Source organism: Cyrtonyx montezumae, unplaced genomic scaffold, assembly GCF_038088225.1.
Source record: "Cyrtonyx montezumae isolate F1298 unplaced genomic scaffold, pur_monq_1.0 scaffold_8, whole genome shotgun sequence".
NCBI classification, from domain to species: Eukaryota; Metazoa; Chordata; class Aves; order Galliformes; family Odontophoridae; genus Cyrtonyx; species Cyrtonyx montezumae.
This window is the reverse complement of record NW_027072089.1, coordinates 88,869,761-88,896,206: the sequence shown is the minus strand read 5'-3', so window position 1 is coordinate 88,896,206 and position 26,446 is coordinate 88,869,761. Positions and strand designations below refer to the sequence as shown.

Sequence of the window (26,446 nt, the reverse complement as noted above, 5' to 3'; positions counted from 1 at the left end):
GCCCTATGCACCAGCCCTTGCTTTGGCAATGGTTGGTCTCATCCAAAACACAGCTTGTAAACGAAGCCTTATGTACCCACACGCAGACACAGGAGAGTTGAAGAGCTGGTAGTCCTGGCCCGAGGCAAGCATGGGCAGCTGCTGTGCAAGCTCTTCCATGCAGCTCTGTTTGAGCCTCCTAATCCCTACACACTGCGATCATCCCAGGCTCAGATCCTCTCATGGCAGTGCTAAATCAAGCCACAGCCTCAGATGAACACACTGAGATGGAAACAAAAACTCCAGGCTAGCCCTTTGCCCCTAAGTAGGGTTAGAGTTTCATTCTGAGCAGCTCTGCAGAAATGAAACGCAAACCTTCTTCCAACCCACTTTCTTCCATTTATTTACTTATTTGCAGAGCCACAATCTGCTGTGGACTTCCTAGCCACTAGCCGCTATCCTTTCATGGGCAGAGAGCCAATGGGATAAAAATGAATGTCTTGTTACGTACAGCAAAGATGGACAACCTTTGCAGAACATGTATGATAGGCTGATACTGCTACCGTGAAGGAGGCACAGGAACAGGAACTGGCTAAATACAGCAGACTTCAGTGACCGATCAAAACTACAGACTTAAATGATATGAAGAAAGGTGCATCTCTCTCACAGACAGAGGAAAGTATGGGAAGATTTTGCTAAGCAATGAAAATTTTGGTTAGAGTATTCCTGAGTTGCTATCAAGACATCCAGTTAAAGCTTTAGAGACATGGAGACTTCATGCAGAAATCAGATGTTTACAGACAGGCGAGAGAGTCAGCATAATGACAGAAGAACAAAAAGATGAAATCATCCTAGAGAACCTCAAAATCAAAAGGACTGAGGAAAAGGAGGATCCAGGTAACAGCTTTCACCAGAAAACCACTACAACGAAACAGGCATATGTGGGATAAGCCCCGAAACTGATATCCAAAGTACGCCAGATTTTTAGGAAGGAAAATCTAATGAATATCCCGAAAACCAGCAAAGAGGCTTGCAAGGGCAGAGCACAGATTCTCCAGCCTGCTCCATTTTTAATGGCATTTTCAGGCAGTTGGCAGTCTCACATGCTCATGTGTGATACTCACTCTCATGCAGCTCAGGTGCAAGACAGTGTAAGTGTTTAAATCCACATTTTGCAGCTGAGTAATGTGGATGACAAGAAACAATGACACTTTACAAATGTGTACTTGTTTGGCAGAAAACTCAAGCTCATGTTAAACATTTAATCCCACTTTATTAAAATTTAAGGATGCACTCATGCCATGCTGCACTGTAACAGCAAGATCACCTTGCTCATTCTTGCTTGCATTTTTTCTTTTTAACCAGAACTGTATTTTTGCACAAGTGTGATTTCATGTGGTAACGGTGGATGGCTCTCTCTAGTGAGATGGATTTTTGCCATTACCATCAGTGAGAGTAGCATTTGGTGGCAACGCTGTATTATCAATGTAACAAAGATTAAAATTTCTTGAAGGGGACTTGGCTGTAGGTAACTGAAATATTGAGGAACTTCCAAAAATGTAGCACTGCCATGCCTGCAAGTGTTGTTTACTTTTCATGTGGCTCCAATTGAAACCCATGCAGTAGACTTAATCCTTAATGTACATTATGTCTGCATACAAACCACAACCAGGAGTTTCTCTGTTTTATTGGGTACTGAAACATTAAAAACAGGTGTTTAAAAACCTTATTACAAATCTGTCTGCAACCTGTATTATTTTTACTATGTGCAAGTAAATTGATCACTAGTGTATTTCAATTGTTTTAGTGAAAATATACAACTGCTGAATTATATCTTAAACATGTGTAGAGAGAGAAAGTTTATCTGATTTTGCTCAACTGACAGCATGCAACGTACTTCACTTCTATATATTTATATAGCATATGCTGTAATGGATCATCTCTCTTTCACGGCATGTATCAAAGAACACCTCTTAAGCTATTCTTCACGGGGAAAGAAGAGATAAACCCGGGCTCATAATGAAAGCTGCAACATACTTCTAGAGAGCAACTGAGTAATTTGACACCATATTTTCCAACGATTCAGTCTGTTAGTTGGAACAATGACTGATTAAAATGGAAAGTCTACACTATTACCACATATAATGACATTCCAGATTATAAGGTATAGTACAGATGTGATTTTACTCTTCTTACACACAAAATTAGAAAGACTAAAACAGAAATTATTCCAATGGAGTTACATTGATGTGAAAGTGACCTAAAATATGAGCTGGCCCTGCTACTTCTTCATACAGAATGCACTCAATATCATTTTTGTGGTGTTCTATGTAATTTGGAGTACTAAGAAGAAAAATAAATTGTTTGCCTTGAGACATTACTTGTAGGAATAGAGGACAGATGTCTAGTTGCCGAGGCAGACTTGTAAAAAATTAATCACTTGCCTCATACAGGTTAGAAGTATTTGGCAGGTAGGTTAGCACAGCTCATAATGAAGCATCTGGCTTTTGGTAAAGTTGCATTTTAATTTTAACTGTGTTTCATTTCAGCTTTTGGGCCCATATAAATATGCAATAATCTGACAGGTCTGGAGCAGATTTGCTGATTGATAACATTGGTGCAGATCTTCTAAATTACAACCAAAACTGCTGACAACAGAATTAAGTAGTAACTGTGCCTCAAGCCCAGATCACTGCCTAAGTGACTCCCTGCAAAGTAATTTTAAACCCAGTCCTCAGTCTCTTATCCATTCAAATTATTTTCTTAAAATTAGCTAAATTAACTACAGTAAGTAACTCCTAAGTATATACTTACATAAGAACATAAGTATATATTTTCATATTCTCATATAAGAATATACATATTCTCATATAAGAAGTGCTGAGTGTGGGGCACTAAGCTGGAATGCACCAATGTCTTTTTTTCAATGCCTTTTTTTGTTTGTTTGTTTCTTTGTTCTAAAACTTGAGTTCTGCTAATTTGAGGCAAACAAAATGTTCATCTACCCACGTAGTATTCTTAGAAAAGCAATTGCCCATTTGTAGCACTACTGGTAGCCTCTCTTCACTAACCAGAAACGTTTGCAACTGCTTTCCAGAGCATGGTAAGGTAGAAAGAGAGCTACTGAAACTCAGGGAAGTCTGCAGAACGGTGGCCTTCTAATGTTGACACTCCAATCACTTTTAAGTGTTCACCCTGATTTCAGTGGAAGGGTGCCTACAACCACAAATGTACTAGGAAAAGAAGGCTAACAACAAAGTAAACCTTTAAGAGAGTGATCCCTAGGAGGATGCAGGTGCTATTTGCTAACTTGAATAGCTCAGGCGTTCGAATCATGTCCCCGAAAGACAAAGATCTATTAGCACAGGCACATCCACATGTACGGGCTTTGCTCTGCGCCCATCCCTGCTCATCAGCCGAAGCGCCGGAACGCTGCGAGCGCCGCGTGGCCTGAAAGCGAGGCGGGGGAACGCAGTGCTGCTGACTCAAGAGCCGGCAAAGAGCTGCGTGCATTGCATCGGCCACACACGCAGGGCTCAAAGCAGCGAAGCACACGCAGCCAGGCTTTCTCTTTTCATAAAGGAATCTGAGAATAGGTTTTGAGATTGCAAACGAAAAAAAAAAAAAATCGATTTATATTTCCGACATCCTTTTCAGTTGATTACACCACCTGCAAATTTTCAAATGGAATGTACAGAGTTACAATCAGATATTCAACTCAAAAAGCTGGTCACGTCTCTTTACCAGACTTTCCTAATCCCTGTCTCACCGGAGAAGAATATTCTATTTTAATATTCTGAGCAAAATGTTAAAAGTTATTTTTTTTAGTTCTGTATTACTGATATCGTGTATTTTATAAGGGCTGCTACAAAAGAAATGCTTCCTGGTGGTTATTTTTGCTCATCAGAGGTGGATGTTGGTGCTCTGGCAATAGAGGGTGAACCTTCCCACCAAAATTCTGTTACATGTTGTTGCCATGTTAGAGATGGCAGCAGAGGGGCACTCTGACAATATGGGGTTTGACATGGAAGTGTGTATGGAGCAAAGATATGTCCCTGAATTCCTCCATGTGCAAAAAAGGGCACCAGCACTCGCTGACACTTGCTGAACATTTACGAAGACCAAATAGTAGATGTGAGAGCAGTTGAGGCAGTGGGTGGTGCATTTCAGTAGCAGCAACAGCAACAGTGTGTCACAGAATCATAGAATCATAAGGGTTGGAAGGGACCTCAAGAGGTCACATGCACTGATGCAGATGTTTATAAGCATGGCATGCAGACTCTTGTTAATGGCTGGTGAAAATGCACAGCTAATGGTGGTGACTATATTGAAAAATGATGTTCTGTAGGTGAGAATTTTTCTCTATCAAATATTGTTATTGTGTTCTTTGTATCTGTTGTTGTTTCCATGGAAATAACTAGGAAGCATTACTTTCAGAGCAACTTATGTATATGCAGCTCAATACATTTCCTCGTCACTCAGTGTGGCCCAGGCAAGCCAGAAGGTTGGACACCTGTGTATTAGAGAATGAATTAAACTACTGCTAATATTGTTTTCACATTATAACCATTTTTTAAGACTTCAAATGTTCCAAAAACCCCCAAGAAAGCCCACTGGCTGTTACTTTTCTCATATAATTCAATCTGAACCACTTCCTTCTTTCTTTGGAGGAAATATAAAAAAGAACAGATCACACTACAGGTTCCTGGGCCCTAGTACATCTCAAAAGTGAGCACAAAGAAAGGACTTGGGAGCACAGTTCTGCAGGTGCATTTGCAGCAGCCTTATCAGCAGCAATACAGATGTCCAGCTGCTGCAGTAACACAGATGCCCAGGTTGTATAGGTATTTTCCAGATGCACTGCTGCGAGGAAACTGCCTACGCCAGTCACTGATTATATCACTTTCTTTTGTTTCTGTCTTCATTGACAACTACCCTCTGGAAGACAGTCCCACATATACAAAAACATTTTCATCTTATTTTGTCATGTAGAGAACAGAGAGGGGACAAATTTCTTATTTTTTGTTATACCTAGATTTGACCACCTGTGATAAAGGTGAGCAACAACTTCCAGAAAGAAAATTCAGACAGAGCATGAGACGCAGGATTCACAACTTTTAGCAAGGGCTATGCAATATTAAACAGGTGAGAATGAGGGATGGAAAGGAAGGACAAGAAAAGCATATTCAAGGTTGAGTCCCGATTCTTCCCTGGTGAGCAGCAGTACACTTTTTTGAGTAACGCTTCCAAAATAATGATAAATCACCCTTTCAGACAGCATTCAGAAAAGTATGTTATGTGTTGCAAGCAATTCACTGACATAGCATGACAGATGAGGGCAATGTGAATGAGACATGAGAAAATAAAGACTACTATTTTTATGCTTAATTTTTCTAGGCCTTACAAAGACTTGCATCACACTGTTCCCAGACTTTTAGAGTATGTGAGCCGTTCATCACCAAAACCATCAGACAAGGGGAACAGAAGTGATGGCTCTATGAGATAAAGCTGACTCCTCTGCTTCTTTGCTAGGTATAACCAGGATGGAAAACATTCACTCATCTATGTAAAAGAGGTACCATGAAACCAGTAACAACACAGTTTGCATCTTATCAGTAACTACCACAGGACAGTTAGAAGATGCCTCTGATTTACAGAAACAGAATATCCTCAGTTGGAAGGGACACACAAGGATAATCGAGTCCAACTCCTGGCTCCACACTGCACCACGCAAAATTCAAATCCTATTATCTGAGAACATTGTCCAAACACTTCTTGAACTCCAGCAACTTGGGGCCATGGCCACTGCACTGCCCCGGGGAGCACGTTCCAGGGCTCAACCACTCAGCTCAGAACTTTTTCTGGATATCCAACCTGAACCTCCTCTGTCACAGCTCCATGCCATTCCCTTGGGTCCTGTTGCTGTGTTTAGCTCTGTGCTAACAGGGGCAGTGCATGTCCCACGCAGAAGAAATCTATGTGTTAAGCAAGAAATAGAGAGGAGCATGAAAAAAGGAGACTCAAAGGCACTTAGTTGCAAACACACTTGGTCCATAGTAAGATTCAGAGACCATTCCAAGCACACAGCTGACTTTCCAACACCACCATTAACCTGTGCTTTTGGGTCTGAACTGTGAGTCTGAACTGAAGGTAAACCTAGCAAGCTGTTCTAAATCCTTCAGGATGAAAAACCAAATTCAATACCTTTTCATCCTAACAGCCAGGGTATGTCCTACAGAATCAGACAGGCTGAGCGTGGGTGAGGCACCATTTTAAAAGGAGTGTATCACCCAAGTGCTGTCTGGTGGAAATTCTGTTTATTCACTTGGTAATGGCTGTTGCTCTAAATAGCAGAGGCCTGTCCCCAAGACCATTCATAAATCAGAGTTGAAGTTGCGTTTTCAGGGTCATTAAATTCTCCCTGGCTGACAGCAACACTCTTCCCAGAGTGGCTCCCTTCTGGACTCAGCCCTTCCTAGACAGGCCATAAGCTACCTGTACAGAAGTGCCCTATGGGACCAAGTTTTATATAAAATACCAAAAAAGAGAAACTCCCCTCTTCCCAAAATATGATCTTCTAATGATGAAAAGCTGCAATAAAAAAAAACTTTCTGTGGGCTTTCTTCCATTTGTTGGATTTATAGAAGCAATAACAGCCTTAAAACATCTGCCAAATCATTCTACTTTTCAGTTTTGATTATCTGCCTGCTAGTTTGAGGTTAGTGTTAACTATATCGATGCAAAAAGCGAAAAAGCCATTCTGCTTAGATTTATTCTTATGAAGAATAAGGCTGTCTAAAGTAAGGTAATAAAGCGTAAGTTCCCTATTTGATTTGTTGTCAGGCTGCATGGCTTTGTGCTTTTAATTGCAACCTGGCTAACAGGTGCTTGCTAGTGTCTTTATATTATCACATAAGAAAGGATTATATTTCCATCTGGATAAAAGGATGATGCTGTCTTCTATAAGGAAGTTAAAAACAGCACAGAGTAGAAGTCCACTGTGGTACCACAAACTAAATCTTCTTTTGCTAACAGGAATATAGCCTTTTCTCTGCTCTGACCAATGAAGAGTGGTAAGGGGAAAATGGTTAAGATGACTTCTTCTACATCCACTCCTCTTGGTCAGGCGTCAGGCTGCCAGGAGCTGAACCCACCATAGATTGTTCTTCCTCCAGTTCCCTTGACTCATCCAGTAATGCTGGTGACTGTGCCTCTTAAAGTGTTTTGGATCCCCTAGCAAGAAAGCACTTATACACAAACTCTAGGTATATGAGAAATCCCATACTATGCATTTAAAAATGAAACACAAGCTCACCCTTGCTGCACAGCAACACAGTATTGCTGGGAAGGACTTGCCCTATACTGCCTGAAAGAGTCTTTATCCTTTCATCTCCTTCCTGTCATCAGCTGTGAACACCTCTTTCCAGTCCTTTCCTTTTAGCTGTTAATTTCTCTCTTCCTCCCATATCATTTGTGTAACTGCACAGCCCTATTACCTCATGCTGTCTACTATTTGTGAAGCAGTGTGAGTGAAGCAGTACTACATGAGGCTGTGACGTTCAAACATAATACCACAATCTGAATGCATTTGCAGCTCACTGAACTGACTACAGTCCCCTGATGATACAATGGCTTGATATTCTCTAAGGAGTTCACACAAGATATTCATAGCTCTTGGGCCTTAAAGCTGAAAGGAGTCAGACAGGTATCTGTGGTGGCTAGTGGCTCAACTTCTTCAAGGTCTTTGATAAGGTCCAGAATCATATTCATACCTTCAAATTGCAGATACATTAATTTGAATGGTGGACTACTTGGTGGATAAAGAATTGGTTGCATGGTCACAGCCAAAGGGTTGTGGTACATGGCCTCATGTCCAGGTGGAGGCTGGTGAAAAGTGGTGTCTGTCAGGGGGTCCACCTTGGGACTTGTGCTTTCCAGCATCTTTATCAATGACCTGGGTAGCAAGATTGAATGAAATCCAAGATACATGTACAGACTGGAAAAAGAACTCATTGAGAGCAACCCTACAAGGAAGGACTTGGGGATTTTGGTGAATGAAAAGCTGGATATGAGCCAGCAGTGTGAAATTGCAGCCCAGAACGCCAACTGTATCCCGGGCTGCATCAAAAGAGAGGCGGCCACCATGGAAAGGGAAGTGATTGTCTTCCCCAGTTCTGTCCTTGTGAGGCCCCATCTACAGTACTGTGTCCAAACCTGGGGTACTCAGCACAAGACGCAGAGCTCTTGAAGCAAGACCAGAAGTGGATTGGAAAGATAATCAGAGGACTGTAGCACTTTCCCATGAAGCTAGGTTGAAGGAGCTGGGCTTGTTCAGTCTGGAGAACAGAAGACTATTTAAACAGTCAGATAGTGACAGGACAAGGGGGAATCACTTTAAACTGAAAGAATGGAAATTTAGATTAGATACTAGCAGAAAGTGTTTTACTGAGGAGTTGTGAGGCAACTGAACAAGCTGCCCATATTAGTTGAGGCAACTGAACAAGCTGCCCATATTAGTTGTGGGTGCCCCATTCCTGGAGGTGTTCAAGGCCAGGTTGAATGGGGCCCTGGGGAAACTTATCTAGTGGGTAGCAATCCTGCCTATGGCAGTGGGTTGGATAATCTTTAAGATCCCTTCCAGTCAAAGCTACTCCGTGATACTGTGATTCTATGTTTTGAGATCTTGTGCAGAAAAGACACAGCCTAATTTTTTTGTGTAGGTCTCCTTGCACAGACATTTTGACAATGTAAATCAGCAGATGAATATTTTACTTTACTTTTTAATTTATTTATTTTAACCTACAAAACGAGAGAATTCAGGCTTTTCATCTATTCACAGGCTCAGATCAAATTCTACACTGGAGCATACAAACCACAGGCAGCCTGTAACCCACTACAAAGCATGCGATATAGCGAAAAGCATAGCAGCATTCACTGTATCTTCAATATTAACATATTTTTTCCAATAAGGATACAAATCCAGGCCAATGCTAGGTATCTAGATAACAAAAAGAAAAAAAAAAAAAACAAAAAAAACCACCCCTACAAATCATTTTCTCCCCCTTTCCTAACTGATTTATCTATCTCATATTGAGATTGGACTAGGAAAAAAAAATTCCTGGCATATTTCATGTAAAAAAAAAAAAATAATCGTCATCATAATCATGACTTTTGAATGTGCTTATTTGACCATTCTGTGAATTTTTTTCTTTCACCTTTTAGTCCAGTCTCCCATGGGAGTAAGTCATATGCTTTAATTAAACATTCTTGAGTACTTGGACTTTATCTCACAGATATACCACACCCTGCTTGTAAAAATTCCATCTCAAGCAGCCAAAGTACTTGACTTATCCCAAAGAGGAGTTATTAATTAGAATAACTGCAGACCAGATATTTCTAATCTGGTGCCATCACTCCCCTGGGATCCCAAACTTTAATGTGCAGGTTACTTCCCTACAGCTGAAACAGAGTCATACCTGGCTGGAATGTAACGTCCATCTTGTGCAACTGTTCACAGCCACTTTTAAAACAAAGACTAGAAGACAGGTCCAAATGGAAGAAATATTTAAGATGTTTTAAGAAATTTCAAAAGATATTCAGGCTAGTAGGCTTGATTCCAATCCCAGAGTGGTCAGATCCCCAGGCACCCATGTGATACTTGCAGCCCTCTGGGCCACTGGCTAGACTCTGTCTTAGAGGGGGACAGTACCGCAGTCTGAAATCACCAGAGGCAATTACAGGCAGCAAAATACTTCCACAAGCCAGCAGATAAAAGCTAGTGCCAGCCATGAGCTCACCAGCATTGCTCCCCAGCACCCCTTGTTTGCCAGTGCTCTGCAGCATTTTTAGCTCCCTAGGTGCGCTGGCTCACCTCACTCTCAAAATGTTTAGCAATTGAGAACAGTGATAGCTCAGGGCTGCTGTGGCAGCCAAATATCCACACAGGCATGGGGAAAACGCATGAGATGGGAATATCATGCTACAGGACTCAGCAAAAGCACGCATGGGCAACTTTACACTCCTAAGCACAGGAGGGAGGGTGCAGCCATCCCGCAAAAACAACATCCAAAGGAAATCCTGCTGGAATGAAACCGATCGAGAGACGGCCTGCGGGAGTCTCCAGTAAGCAAGCCCTAGGCAGCTGATGAAGAGACGGCAAAAGCAAGCGTCACTTCCCAGCAGCAGGTCAGGGCAGGACTGTGCCGCTTCGGGCAGCCCACAGAGCCTGCCAAGCTTGCTGCTACAGTGGGTCAGCAGCAGTCCTCACCTCAGTGAGCTTGGAAGCCTGGGCTCCTTTTTATGTGACTGAATTGAGTAAAAGCCCAGGCTCAAATGCTTGCAGCACCTGGAAATATGTTGATTCAGAGCTGCATTTTAAAGCTTTGGTCAGTTGAAAAATTATCAGAAGTTACTCCCTAGTAAGTCTTCCTTTCTTTATTTGTTAGTATTTTCTCTTTGACATTCATCCATCCATTTCTGGACTAAATCAGAAGCTGTTAAGTGTTTCCTCAAACAGATAACTTTGGTTAGGATGGCAATGTCAGTATGGAGGAGCTTCCCCTGGCCCTCTTTTTACAGAAAAAAATGTTCAGGTTGTAGTAAAAGTACAGAAAAATACATTAATCTTTATTAAACCGGTAGAGTCAATTGACATGGCTTGGACTGGCTGCTTCCTCCCTTTTCCCTTACTGCCCATCCACAGTTTCCTCCCTTCTCCTCTCTTCTGACACTGTGTTTGAAAGCTGCACGCACACTCCCTACAGGCTGGGACAGAGGATGATGGGGGAAATGTCTGGATGCACTTAGTCCAATTAACTGTTGGCATCACATTCAGTCTTTCCAAAGAGCACGTAGGAAACTGTAAATGTCAGACAGGACACTGTGAATTGACGTGTCCCCATTCACATTTCCTTGCATCAAGCCACAAGCAGAGTAGGTATTAATTGTCATCAAGTGCACTGTCACAAACCCCTCTTTAATATAATTCACAAGTGTTCTGCTAAAACCTTTAGTCTTTCAGCAGATCACTTCCATAATCCCATGTTACTGATGAGTTTTGGCAGAGATGAAGAGCAAACTGTGTTTGCTGCTGACAACTCTGCCACACTTTCTGTTTTTAGCTGCCGCACTAGTACACAAAATCTGTAATGGCACTCCCTGCTGAATGTCATTTCAAACTGGCAGCATTCCTCCGAGCTGTGTGCTTGCTAAGAGAGCTTTAATGCAAACAAACAGACACACGGCCCCTGCAGATCACTCTCTGCCACTCGGCCTCTTCTAACACTGCTTCTCTGACAGGAAGATTTGTGGCATAAAGCCAGGCTGAACACAGAGCCAGCTTGTGCCTTGCTCCCACAGATGGTGCCATGACATCTGTGGGGCCTGCTGCGCCAGGATAGTGGAAATACCTGGGGTCCCCTGCACAGAGAGTCACAGCCCAGGCAGAGAGCACTGACAAATTAACTTCGGGGTAAGAAAGGAGCCACAGAGGAGGGACAAGTATAGCTAGCTCTCTCCCACTTCTTTCTTCTTTTTCTAAACAACTAAATCTTGTTCTTCCTGCTCCTTGAGAAAACTCCTTTAAAAATGAATAAGACTAGTCATGTAACTGAATTAAGGGTCAGCTTACAGTGTTATTAAATTAAATGCTTTTATATACAGTAACTGCGGAGCTTCATAGAATTCATGAAACTGGATTCAGACTTCCCTCAGATATTTTCCAACGTGGCTGGAAGGGTTTAAATAGTACAAACTCGTAAAGCCATGCTTTGCACACTACAATATCTAAATCAGCGACATACTTCCACATTACTGCTATGGCTTTGCCCTCCAACATGTGTTCACAGCTCTGATTAGATCCAACCGCAAATTAAGGACTAAATGTACTGAGACACCTCTCCAGCTGATTCCAGTATAAACTGCATGTCCGGAATTTAACTGCGCAGACAGGTCCACAGTCACAGCATTCCAGCATCTCCAAGTTGTGTATCGATGCACAGAAAAGCAGGAACATATTTGTGCCATATTCACACTGCTAGGACTGCTGACTGAACGGTCAGGAGAAGGAAACGAAGAAAGCAAACGGATGCTATTGCTTTATCTGTAACAAAGGCTCACTCCATCAAGTTTAAAATACGTAAAATACACTCCACAGGCATGCTCATACACAGTAATCTTTGAGGACATGAAAAATTTCCTATCACACTTCCCAGGTTTGGAGAATACATTATGCTCATCAAACACTGCCAAGACAAACAACCTGTGCTTCCACTGCACATTTTGGTACCTGTACAATAGGGTGGCCCCCAGCAGATGCCTTCACAGCCCCTCGACTGCCTTCTGTCTCATAATGAGCTCGGTGGTGGGATTTCGGCTGCACTTCAATACGCAGTTCATAAGGTCCTGAGTGAGATGGCAGCTGCCAATCAAGGGCAGGCAGTGATGGGCTATAATAGAAAGGAAAAAGTATTAAAAATTAACATCAAGTACAATGTAACATACCACAAGCATCCAGCGCTATTACTTTGGAGACCATGTTTCACAGTTCATCCTTCACCATCTTACATTCAAAATTTCATCAAAATGGATAATGCCATGACATAAGTAATTTAGGAGCTAATGGTTATTTTATGAAGATTTATGGGTTAAGCATATTTGATAGTTCAGATGCTATCTAATTTGTAAACAAAATGGAAAAACATTAAGAGGCACCTTACAAGCATCTTAATATGTTGATTCTCAAATCGAAAGGACAAAGGTAGGCAGAAAGATGGAGAGGAATTCAGGGGAGAGTATTCACCTGTGAAAGACAATGTTAAGCCATCTCTGGAGAAGTTAAATATTTAATTAAAACAATGGATTTAAACAAATCTGCATAGTTCATAGGCAGCGCATAAATAACAAGAAGCCCATTTCCCAGCTTTCTTGGAAACAACAGAACAGGGTCTCAAAGCAAAGCCAGTCTCTCACACACCACAAGGAAGCAAGACCCGAAGTCAAAATGTGGTTACAAATCCTACCAATGATGACGCACGAGCCAGAAGAAAATCCAGCTCACTCTTCCGGCTCTGTATTGACTCAGCAATTAGTAAAATATTAAGGACTCATTACTGTCACAAAAGCAAGCAGAACTGACAGTACGCAATAGTGAGGGAGTGTCATTCTTAGAAACCCACATCCAGAGTAAAACCACACTTGAAAACATTGGCAGGAGAGCTCAGCTGCAAGAAATGCCACACATGCTCTGGGGAAAATGAAAAAGAAACGAGCAAATGTTGTTGAAAAAGTACACAAATGTATTGATTGGAAAATCAAAGCAAAAAGCTTTATGATCTGGAGCCTGGTCAGAGGCTGGCTGGCTGGGAGGTAACAGCTCCCTGCCCTGCCCTCACAGCCCTGGTACCAATGTGGTACAAGCGGCATGATGATGACCATAGAAAGCTGGCTGGAAGGGAGAGAGAGGATGCAGCACAGCTTCTGTGCTGAGTATATTTATTACATGCATGTATCAGGGTTTTTTTTTTCATTTTTAATGTTTATTCAGTGCTTATCACCAGCATATTTCACTTGTATCTGCTAGAGTGCACGTGCATGTGCACTCATGGGACCTTAGGTGATGCCAAGATTTTCAACATTATCTTTCTTCACTGCCTATAAATTTGCCTATTTCAGTAACTTGAATGCCTATGGACAAGCTCTGCATACGTTACAGAAATCCCCAACCTCTGTAACAAATTTTCTGTAAATGGTGGCTGCTTTACACTCAGTCAGTTTGGACATTATCTCACAGCTAACACTTTTCCATGTACACCATCTGTGCCACTGCAGCCAGTCATGATGCTCTGTTGGGGAGAGAAAGCTGGAGCCTCTGAGGATCAACCAGAGGCACTACATCCCAGACCTACATGCACCCCAAGCCTCCTGCTGCTCTTCTCTTCAGGCTTGCCCCAGAACACAGGGCCCACCTAGGGGACAAGGAGATGGGTGTTTTGACACAAGTCCATGCTCCTTGAGCAGTGAGGCACTGCTCAAGGCACTAAGAATGAACAATTTATCCAGGTAAGCTTTGAGGTAGGCAACAAATGATGTCCAGGAGAGGCACTAGCACCTTTTTCATGCTCTTCTGCTATGTCACACACAGCAAGAGAGCTAAGAGCCACCTAAAAATTATAAGCAATTGGCCCTTGTCTAGTGCTCTAGGTACACATTCTTTAGACTGAAAATCTCTAAGGACAAATCTGGACAAGCCATATTTGAGTAATGGTGAGTGACAAGGCACGAGCAAAACAGCTGTATCTCTCCTGGTGATGATCACCATACATTTCAGAATAGATGTTTCTGATTTTAAGTAAATTCTCATTTGATTGAGCTTTTCTTTTTTCTTCTTCTTCTATTTTTTTTCCCTGAGGGGATAACATCTATTTGTTTAAAAAAAACATTAACATTACATTAAAAAGGACTGCTCTAAGCAGCAGCATGTAGCCCACAAGAGCACTTATTTTTTAAGATTTAGGGAACTAAGAATAGTTCCATGACTAATTAAACCTCTTAAAATAACCAACACAACACACTTTCAAATTAATATCTGAAAATGCCAATATAATTAATTTGTAAATTTCATGTTTTCAAATAAAGCATGAAAATACAGTTTGCTGCTGGCCTGCAATCTATCATCAAAATTCCAAACGACCACCTGACCAGTTATAAATTGATAATTAATGACAGTTTTCCTGATAAAGGAAGCAGAGTGATGCATTTGACAGTGCCATTGGCTGGGGTTGTCAAAGCTATTTCCTATGTTAGGTTATCTTCACCATGCACTTAATTTCCTGCAGCTAAATGTGGTTAAAGAAAAAAAAATCACCTAGCAAATTGTGTAGTGGTAAACTGAAATCTAGTTGCTGCAAATAGACTTTATCAATTTGAAAACTACTTCAACTTGCAAGAATCACATGGAGGGAAGTTGAGCCACTCAACTAGGAAGGGGAGGGAAAGAGGAAAAAAAGACCTTCACACAGTCTTCATATCAAATAGACATTGGTGCATTTCCCTCTGACTGAATTTTCTGCCAACTGAAAATCTGTCCCATTCTGTTCTACATTGTAATAAATCTTAAAGTATACATTCAAAATGTTGTAAAGAGTGATGATTGTTTCAAGGCAGGTTCACAAAACCTGGTGTAAGACTGTAAAAACTTGCTCAGTATAACTATGTCCTACATAAATCAGATTACAAAACAGATGAATTGTGATTTATTTTGCATACGCCAGATACACAACATGATTAAATCATAAACAGATTATCGAGTCTGGCTGACTTCTGCCTTTAGCAGAAAGATTTATCAAGTTACAGGGCAGAAAAAGAAAAGATATTAAGCAGCTCACTGGAATATATGCAGAGAGGAAACAAAGCTGAAAACTACTAAACTTTTGTAAAGGTGTTTAAGCCCCACTTTGATGTTTACGCATTTGGGAATTAAACTGACATTACATTTTCACCACATAAGCTACTAGATGCACAAGGTCACTTGCAAAACACTTGGAAGCATTTTTGCTCTTGGCTGTGCGAATGTCCAAAGGGTTTTGGAACAACTCCTGGTCTCAAACAGAGATGAATCCAGCTTCTTCAAGTGTCATAGCACAGAGTCATCAACCAAAGACAGTGGTATGACAGCAGCAGAAGCTGCTGCCCCAAGAAGAGTGGAAAGTGTTTCTGAACACTTGAAGTAAGGCAAGCGGCGTATCTGAGTATGACTGAGACTTGATGCCTTCCACTGAACTTATTTTTTCCTATGAGTGCTCATTTAGAAATAAAGGCATAAACTAGAGAAACCACAGGACTGCCAAATCTTCTACCATGCTGCTAATCTTGCTCCTGCTTCAACTGTACACCAACTGCAAATATGGATATGATTTATTGCTTATTATATGTCTCACATTAAAATGAGTGGCTGTTAAAAATCCTTGAACGCTTTTCAGAAGTGTAAGAAAAAGCTGGTCCTGCTGACTTGTGGTCTGAGAAGTATACTTGCTTTACATTTCACCTTTGAGTGGACTTTTTTTTTTAATTTCCTGTCTGACAATTGAGCAACTTGGCTGAGAGCTGTTAAAATAGATGCTGTGTCCCACCCCAGACTTGGCTGTGCTTCACTGACATGCAGAGCAATTTGCTCCTCTATGGAGTCCATGCAGAGCTTTGGCATTCCTCATTCTGAGCTCCAAGAGCACAAGTCATCATCATGCCCATGGATAGATAATACACAACACGACCATTCTAAATGATAATATTCAGAGACAGTTTTGCATAGGAAATTCTTCATTTGTTGACTTTTTGAGAAAGAACAAGTAACTACTGCCACAGGAATGACAGCAGCAAGTGGCTCATGTCGCATCTCCACTTGCTCTGAATTTAGTATCACATGGTGCTAAAATGAGCTTGTGAAGGCAGATCATTAATAAAGAGCTCTCAGGGGTCTCTAAGTGAAATGAAAAGCAGTCAGAAGAAAGTGTGGGGAGGATTTAAATCAAACAAACAAAAAGGTTTCCAAGCAGACCTACGTAACTAAAAGTTGGTACCACATGGTGGCAGACTCAACTTGTTGGAGCCTGAAGATGCTTCTGTGCAGCATGAACAAAGAAGGGAAGAGGAAAGGACTGGATAGGTTCTCCACTGTCCCCCAGTTAACACCAATTAGTCCTGGGAACTGGTTACTAGCACTTAGCCAAAAGTCGATCTCTCTGGACCTTGCCGTGACAGCTCAGCATTTGCTTTGTCTGAATAATTTCCTCAGGTTTGTGATAAACACAGAAGTTTGCCATGAATGCACAGTCAGCAAATCTGGTGTTGACACATTTGTGATGGTCCTTTTCCATCTTCATAAAAAATAATTTTGTGGGAAATTCTACTTTTCCCAAGTAAAGTTATCCTTTCTTTTATCAGCTAGATCAAAATACCTATTTAAACAAAACAAAAAAAAAATATCCAAGAGGTCCATAAATTAAAAGAACAATGACAAAAGAAAAAAAAAACAACACATTAAAATCATATTTTTTTAAGAAAATCATACCATTTGAAACCTCAATGAATCATTTTGGAATGCTTGAGTTTAATACTGTCACAGTCACAAAAGTGGAATAAAAAAAACAAAAACCAAGCAAATAATAAACAAGTCCACTGACACAGATAAAAGCAAAATGTGTTTTTGCAACTGGTAGACAGATATCCAGCCACACATTCTCCATATGCAAATCACAGACTCTGTATGTAAAACTACATGTCTCTCTCTGAGGGTTCAAGAACTTACATGCATTACTTTTCAGGCTGAAAAAAAAAAAAAAAAAGACCACAGATAAAAAAGTTGTGGATTTCAACTGAAAAATACTGTAGGGATCTTTCATAAGCCACCTGGAACTGAAACTGCCTGTCTACTCCTGGAAGCTCCTTTTGGTGGCAGACCTCATACATGCCATACATGTGACCAACAAACCCAACTGTTTCTCCTCCCCTTCCCCCAGCCACACTACTTCTTTTTGGATTAAACTGATTAAAGCATATAAAGCTGTTACTTTTCAATGAATATGAAGTTGTGCTAATGAAAAAGAGCAGCAAAAGAGGAAGATCTGAAATGATGTAAGATACACAGAAATCTAGCATTTTCATGAGCGCCGATCCTTTCTGCTAAAGTAAATAATGATGTGGCATATGATAATGAGTGCGTAAGAAATAAAAAGTGGAATCTTAATTTTTGAAAGAGTCCCAAGCACTTTTTTGTTGGTACTGTCTTCACATCCAAAAGGAAGTCAAGTTCTGTACTTCCATGTTGCTTTTGACATTTTTGCCCATGAGAGGTTCTGAATCACAGAGAAAGAAGTGATACAATGGTATCAGAAAAAAGAAAGCAATTGTTTCAGGGATGGTTTGAGAAATACAGAGTATCACCTGCCTGTACAACAAATGGCAGGTGATAGAATGCTTCTCCTGGTACACAGAGGTTTGGAAGAGGTATGATTGCCACTGCCACCTCACGGTTGGCTCTGAAGCTTCCCATGTAAATCTCCACTTGGTCTCTCAATATTTTCTACATGCAAAGCCTTGGACCCAAGAGCATTAGTTGGCAGCTGAAGCATGGAGACAAAGCCCAGTGCCAACCCCATGCCAGCCCTGGGATCTACCCTCTCATTTTCTTTCACCAGAGTCAGCACCTGCACGCCAACTGCCGTGCAGCAATCCGGTTGCATGCTGGTGGAACCCTGTCAGCCAAAGCCTGCTCTGAAGAGCCCACAGCTGGCAATCTAGGATGAGCTTCTAAGCTGATCGATTGCACAGTCCTCTTCAGATATCAGAAGAAATCTGAAGCATAAAAAGACTGTATTTCCACTGAGCCAGGCATTACTCTCTACTCTTATTATTTCTTGTTGTTCTAGCACTTGAAAATACTAAAACTGTTTGAGTTTTAATTGTGAGAAATTAAAACAACATCAGTTTTAGCAATAATATAAAAAAAATAAAAATAAACCACTGTTCCTTTTTTAGATTAATGCCTGCCATAAAAAACATGGGGAAAGAGACATCCACGTGCCCGGCTGGTGATGCTGGAGCCTATTCCTCCTGCTCTCAAATACAGGGGAGAGGAAGAGAAGGAGGGAAATCATCAGCAATTTTCCAAGGCACACTTGCTTTTGATGAAAGTGCATTGTGTATTCAGGAAGAGACAGAGGAGGTAATCAAATATGGTTATCTCAAAATCATTACAATCAGGTAGAATTTGGAGACTGAGTTGTTTGTTGGAACCTACCCCTTAAATCCCAGCAGTTGAAATAGAACAGATGTGTAAAATAACAGGAAAAAAATCCAGATCTGTTGTGACAAATTCTCAATCAGTTTTTTTGGAAAGATTTAAAATAACATAGTTTCTGTTGCGTAGGCTGTGATCCTGTTGACGTCTGTGCTCAGCTGCCCAGCGCTTTCATATACATAAAATTAGAGGTATTTTTGGTGGAAGGAAACATGGCCAGTGTATCTGATTGGTAAAATTACTTAAAATCACATTTTGACAGTAACTTCCAACTGCCCTAGAGCATGAGTTAATGAGATCACATGGAAACATATTGCAAACCAGGAAACATATTTTATACGAGACCAAAACAGTGGAAAAAATGTTAAATACACAATGTAGTGGGGCTCCATTTCGTACGCTTCACCTTTCTTGTTTGTGTTAGCACAAAGGAATGCTGGGTGCCTTCTGACGGACTACAACAAAGCACGTAAGGGCAGCTCTCTGCAACAGAGAGATAAAAAAGGATGTTTGATCAAGCTCCTGCATTGTTGCCCTTGAAGTATTTTGCAGAAAACAGACAGACACAAAAGAAAGTGTCCTGTCATCCTGATGAACTCAGATTCCTTACACCTTTGGTAAAACACAAATGGCTTTTTTTAAATACATAAGAAGGCTTCTGACATATTTGCTGGGTGGATACAGAGTGCTCACCTCTGAGTGGATCCAGCAGACCCAATGGGATGGACACATTTCCCAGTGCTGAGCTGGTCCAAGGCCCTGCAAGGAGCTTAGACAGCACTGAGAAGATGGAGAGCAATGAGGAAAGGGAGGGACAACATTACACAGAATCACTGAATGAATCATAGAATGGCTTAGGTTGGATGAGACTTCAAGGACCATCAAGTCCCAGACCCCCTATTGCAGTCAGGGTTGCCAACCACTAGATCAAGTACTAGATCAGGTTGTCCAGGGCCCCATGCAACCTGGCCTCAAACACCTTCAGAGATAGGACTTCCACAACCTCTCCAGGCAGCCTGTTTCAGCACCTCACCACTCTCTGTGAAAAACCTCTCTGACACCTAAGCTAAATCTTCTTTTAGTTTAAAACCATTCTTCTTTGTCCTATCACTGTCTACCCACATAAAAAGTCAATTTCCCTCCTGTTTATAATCTTCCTTTCAATACTGGAAGGCTGTAATGAGGTTCCCCCACAGTCTACTATACTCCAGACTGAACAAGCCGAGCTCCCTAAACCTGTCTTCATAGAAGTGCTCCAGCCCTCTGATCATCTTCGTGGCCCTCCTCTGGACCCTCTCCAAAAACTCCACATTCTTCCTGTGCTGCAGGCCCCAGACTCAAATGCAGTACTCCAGGTGAGGCCTCACAAGGGCAGAGTAGAGAGGATAATCACCTCCCTCGCCCTGCTGGCCACCTCTCCTCTGATGCAGACCAGGATACCATTGGCCTTTTGGGCTGCAATATGGTGTAACATGAAGTTTTCTACTTTAAACAAAAAAATATTGTGGGAAAGGGAAGAAATAAAGAAAACCAGTGTCCAACGCAGACTGGCAAGAAGCTTTCAGATGAAATTTCAGATGAAGTAAATGCTGAAACAATGTGTACAAGAACCACATTCCCATTCTGTTTGCATTCACAGTCTATAACAAAACAATGGGAACATCTCTTATTCCTGCAACAAAAATATATTAAGATATGATGAACCACTGAAGTAAAACCTCAGTTTGATGGTACCAAATTCATCTGCCACCTGACAAAATTCTGAATACCCCTGAATATCCTATTTCCAGACTGGCTGGATTGGAGCCAGTCTGGAAATAGGATATTCCCGTTCACAACCAACATACAATCAACTCCTGGAAAGGCCTTTTAACTTTTCAAGGATTTACTCATGGTCATGCCATACCAACAACAGAGGCAGCATCACAGTAAACATCTAAATGGAATGAATCAATGGGAAGATTTGGCAGAAAGCAGATACAGGAAGGGGAAGAAGGAAATAAAAGAATACAATAAAGGTATTAGCAGGATTGTCCTCTAAGCTGGGTTACTTACCTCATATATGATGTGGGAGACAGAGACTTTGGTTTGGCCCACTGGTATGGATGCTGTGGCACAGACAAGTACTGCTCGCAGAAGTTTCCTTTCCTGATATGCTGAAAGCTAGAGAAGTCTTCTGGTGACAAATCGGCAGTTGGCGATATGGTCCCATGATCCTCGCCAGCCGGTTCAGTTTTGAGAGTCATGGATGGGGTGTGGTCGATGGCAGTCTTCCTTGATTTGATGGGAATCCCATCATTCATATCTATTGTGCTGTCGGTGGTGAGAGCATTTATGGCAGCCACAATGGCAGAGCTGGTATACTGGTTGGTGTTCCCCAGCCATGTCTCATCTGTAACACTCACGCGTGGTGAGTTCTGTGGTGAAGGCGTAGGGGAGTGATGTGGTGAGTAGGAGGTCTGACGGCCATTGAGGCTGTACTTTCTCTTGTTGCAGGGAGATGGAGGCCTGGAGCTGCGAGCTCCCAGCCAGTTCTCCTCTGTGATGCTTGTCCTGGGAGATGTTGATGGCGAGTGCCTTGGAGAATTGAGCAAAGTGCAGGCCACCATGCCACGCTGATACCCCTCCTCTGTGTCAGTGGTCTTCGGAGAGACACAAGGGGACTGCCATGGAGAGGTCTGTGGTGAAGTGTATGGATATGAGTAGTTGGACTCGTAGGAAGATGCTTCAGAGTTGCAGCTTCTGGAAGACAAGCTACTAGCTGGACTCAGGCAGGATGGGTCTCTGTATGCCTCAAGGTTTGGTAAGTTCAAAGTGGCAGTGGAAGGTGATCGCTTGGCATTTGGGATGGCCTCCTCAACCTCATCATGGAAAAACTGGTTGTTGTTATGATGAAGTCCCATGTAAGAAGTGATCTCAATTCTAGGGCTCTCCAGAGCTGGAGCTCCATTAGGTCTGATGTTTGGAGGCAGGTAATACTCAGAGGCCCCGCTGTCAATGTGTCCTCCATATCCAGAAGGATGATTTGTTGATGGGACAACTGAAATGATGGGATTTGATGTCTGAAGGCCATGACATGGAGTTGACAATGAGGAATGTGCCACATTTAGAGGCAAGCCAGCATTTACATTTGAAGATGTATAATTATAGTGTTCTGGAAAACAAACAAACAAACAAAAAAGAATGATATGAAGCGTTGTACGTAAATACTCAATAACATATCAAGCTGGAATGGAGGAACATGACAAAACACACAAGAGCACAACACTCCTTGACAGCCCACAAGCATTAAGGGAGAAATCAAAGGTCATGTCTTTGAAAATCCTACTGATTGAGCAGCACAAGACAAGCTGTCTTGGGAGGGGAATTTACATGGACTGAGGCTGTCTTGAAGACATTTATGTAAACCCTTCTGAGCAAAAAAATAACAAGGGTCTGTCAGCACTCAGAGACTACACTGCTGCCCAAGAGATGTGTTTTTACATAGGAAGCCTTATTCCTCCCTGAAAAGCTGGAATACACAGAAAACGGGGGGGGGGGGGGGAAGGAAAAAAGTGGAGGCAGACTATAACAAAGCCTATGATGAAATGCATTCTACTAAAAAAATTATATACAACTGAAATTTCCATTACAGTGAGTTTCCAACCAGTCCAAGTTAACTAGGTTTTTGGAACAAGCCGAATCTATTGACCTGCTCTGGTTTCTGGGACCACTTCTCCTCTCGCCCAACTGACACAGAACAGGTAGAAGATAAATATGGATGTTTTGCTACTCTGCAACAAAATCCCACTGAAATTCCTGGTTCTTGCACATGCCATGCTTAAAGGCTGCCAGGAGTACACACTTGGCCAACTGTCTAACACTGTAACAGCTCTGAGTGCATTAAAGCAATACCACGATGGCTGTGGAAAACCTGCTGTGTTGATCACAACACAGCACAGGGAACCAGCCAGATCTCTGCATGCCTCCATACCTGCTGTGCTATGAAGAACCAGCCCCTCAGAGTTGGCCCTTTAGGATCATCCTCACTTCAGCCCCCCACTGACCTGCTGGGAGGCCCACAATCAACATGCCCCCAGCTCCTTCCCCCCTGCACTGAAGCCTTATACAGGTCACTCTCTGCCTCCCAGAGACAGCAGTGTGCTGTGCCAGAGCAGTTGGGCAGCTCTTAATACTGACTGATGCACAGTCAGGAGTCAACCTGTTATTCCCAACATGAACTGGTCCCAAGAGCGTTGCGGACACAAACGAGCCTCCAAGATGGTTATGCCAGCCAGCACAGTCAGCTATTCTCTTTCTTTGTTTATCAGCTGAGCCCTCTCTGGTGTCATCCTCCAGCTATCCTGTGATCACATTTCTCACTGGCAACGAATCCAATACAAACAGTACTTACAAAAAATTAATGTGCTTTAGCAGTTCCACAGCCGCTCTGTGATGTTCCAGCTGATTTACACCTCATCAGGTAATATTTACAAGCAATGAGAAACAACATATTTTCACCTCACTTTCCACTCTGCCATCAGAAACCAGTCACTCAGTGAGGAAGGGCCATCAAACTTCACTAGAACATGCCACAAATAAAGCTGGAATGTTCAAAACTTGATACAGCTTCGCATGTTATTTTAACTAGGATATGGAAAAAGAAGTAGTCCTTTGACAAGGTTCCTCTGACTGCAGTGGTCAGGTGAGACAAAAGTCAACCTAGAGGATCAGAGACCTCTCCTTCCAAAATGGGTCACCTTTACTTGCTGCCCTACCTCATGGCAGCACTGCTCACAGCCATCACAACCACCACCACCTCCATGTCATTCTTCACAGAAAAAAACACTGAAGCAATCAGACCCTTACTGTTCCAGAAAGGAGCTCAGGGAAGGGGTCTAAGCAGTGCCTCCAAGGCAGCATCAGCCCCTTTCTGCTTTCTCCATCTTCCAAGGAAGGCATAGCTCTAACTACTGGGATGCTGCCTGGCTCCTCCAGGAAACTCCCCCGCATTGCCCTATTGCACAGCTGGTCCCAAGCATACAGCTAGACACAGCGAGCAGGTACTCTGTGGCCACCAGGTGGGCTTCACATACCTGCTGTCTGCATCACCAGTGTCTTAGTTATTGCAATTAATAAATAAATAAGCAGTGATCACTATTACCTGGGCGAAAAGTATGGTATACTAGAAAATCTAACACACAGCTAGGGGAGAAGTGAGACACTGAAGCCTTCTGGAGATATGCAGCCCAAGCCAAACAGGTGAAACAAAGCCTCACACTAGCCCTGGGAATCTGATTTAAATTAAAAGAATAAAGGGAAGAAAAAGAGAAAGAAAAAAAAAGATAGTTACTAGCGCTCCAAGCAACAAGTCCCCCTAATACACACAGCAAGGAATAGTCTAGCTTAGTACTGCATGCACATTTTTACAAAGTCAACTTTCAAAAGACATAGCAAACAAAACTGAAAGAAGCAAGAATCAAAGCCTCCCAAACACAGGTAACTTGACATTGCAGACAGTGTAGTAGAAAGTATGCCCAACAAATGTAAAAGCCCAAAAGCAAGAACTCGGAACAAGACCAAGTCCTTGGTTTCTTAGCTAAAAACCACCAGCCACAACTTCTGAAAAAGCATGTTCCCACCCTCAGTTTATGTTTTTACAAAATACATCAAGCACACGTAGTCAGCAGTCAAAACACGCTGATGTCTTCCTCACAAAGAAAAGCCTTCTCACAAAAGTGAGTGAGACACACAGAAATAAAATGCCTGTCTCAAGAGGGAAGTGGCTTCATAGGCACAAAGCTGCACCACATAAAGCAGCTGTGTGAGGTCTTTTGACAGCACTGTAAGGGATGAAAAGAAGGTAAAATTTTAGCATGGATGGTCTCTGCTGCCACTCTGATCCACTGAGTCTCCTCCTGCCCAGGCACCCACAGGCCTGGGCTCACCTTTGCACTGTTGCACATATGGGCATTAACTTTGGCTACTGGCTGCAAGGACATTTTCAGTAGTTCACTGTAACAACCCAAGTCAAACCCCAGTAACAGACTGCCTAGTACAGGTCTGCAGTAATTTTGTTGCTACCGTGCCCATACTTGCATTAAGCATAAGGAATACAAGAAACCGGATTCCTCCATTTGTAAGCACATCTTCATGTATTACATTTCACTTTGTGACAACATAAGAAAAAAAAAGAGATTTTTCTCTAGTGAATTCCACAGAGAATAGGTTTTATTCCTTTCTATAATTAACAGTCTGATCCCACAAATCACAGGGCACCATTGCAGCTTATATTTATACTCCTTAAATATGAGTACTTAACACCCTCAGCTCAAAGGGGCTTCAGGGAAACAGAGCGCTGTGTTACACTGCAAAACATTAAGTCCTATCTAGTTCTGTGCTGAAGTTAAGGCTTTCAGCGTTGCCTCTTCTCAGCAGGACTTTAACACTTCATTCATTCAGACTCCTCCTCTTTCTAGGTGCCTAATTGCTAGGAAATTACATCTGTAGTGCCTGGTGTGACACGCTTAAAACCTCATTTTCTAAAACTGAGAAGCTCTTTACAACCATTTGGAATCTGAAGGCTTTCTGGAGAGCAGAGTGACAGGGGAGCACTGTGCACAGCTGTGTCCTAGCAGGCTGCAATATGAGGGCAAGGATGTGGGAACCCGCTTCGACTCAAAGGCAGAAGTTCTGGTGAACCGAGAAACTGAGACGGCATCAATTCGCTCGCTTACACATGAGCTCTTCAGAGTGACCTGCTAACACTTAAACTGTGACAGCCGGCCTCGGACCAGGAAACGACAGCTTTCTGCGTACGTCCGTTCTGGGCTCGCTCACCTCGCTTCCACTTCAAGTGTTGCTGAAAGTCACAGAACAGAAGCCGCGCAGAGGCTTGGCAGCGGCGACCCGCGACAAATCCAGGACCGTTATTTTGGTTTGCAGATGACCTTCAGGCAACCCCGAGCCCAACTCGCTCCAGCTCACGGCGAGGGAGGGGGCTCAGTGCGGGCCCCGCTGGGGCAGGGTGGGACCCGCGCTCCCTCTGCCGCCCCGCATCCCCAGACCCCCGCGCCCTGCAGCCTGCGAGAACAACTCGATCGCAACCTCAGAGAAACTCCTGGTGTTTGAGGAGCTCCGAACAGCCCCGCAGTTTAAAACAACTCCGCGCCAGCCGCCTCCCGCGCGACTCCCCTGCCCGTCACAAGGGCACCGAAAGAGAAAGTGTCGGGCGGCCACGGGCACGGTTGAGTTCCGCTCGCTTTCCTCCAGGCTGCGTGGGGCACAACGATCGCCCCCGCCGCTCCCCCCCAGGCCCGCCGCGCCCGTCAGGCGCACGCCGACTCTGCTCGGAAAGGAACCCCTCCGAGGGGCTGCACCGCCCCGTCCTGCCACGTCCCCGCCGGGACCGGCTCGCTGCAGCATCCCTCCTCTCGCCGTGACCCACCTCCGCCTCCGCCCTCATCGCTGTGCTTGAACTCGAAGAGAAAATCAAAATCAAACTCCTGCTCGGCCTCCACGCCGGTCATGCCTTCCGCCGCCCGCGGCGACACCCGCCTCGCTCCGGCACCCGGCTGGCGGCGGAGCAGCCCCCGGCTCGCCCCCGTCGGGCCCGCCCCGTCGCGCAGGGGACACCTGCTGCCGCGCGACCGGGCTCTCGCTCCGCGGCTCTGGGTCGGGTAGCCGGCACGGCGG

At 43.1% G+C, this 26,446-nt stretch overlaps 1 protein-coding gene across 5 annotated transcripts in view; it reads right to left on the bottom strand.

Annotated features, from left to right (window-relative positions):
* Nucleotides 1-26,446, bottom strand: part of NFATC1 (nuclear factor of activated T cells 1) — a 116,490-nt gene that overhangs the window by 86,526 nt on the left and 3,518 nt on the right. For all 5 annotated transcript variants that reach the window (XM_065753014.1, XM_065753015.1, XM_065753017.1 and 2 more), the window contains exons 2-3: nucleotides 20,828-21,926; nucleotides 12,266-12,425 (exon numbers count right to left, since the gene is read on the bottom strand). In XM_065753014.1, coding sequence (XP_065609086.1) covers nucleotides 12,266-12,425; nucleotides 20,828-21,926 — 1,259 coding nt within the window. The remainder of the gene's footprint in view (nucleotides 1-12,265; nucleotides 12,426-20,827; nucleotides 21,927-26,446) is intronic.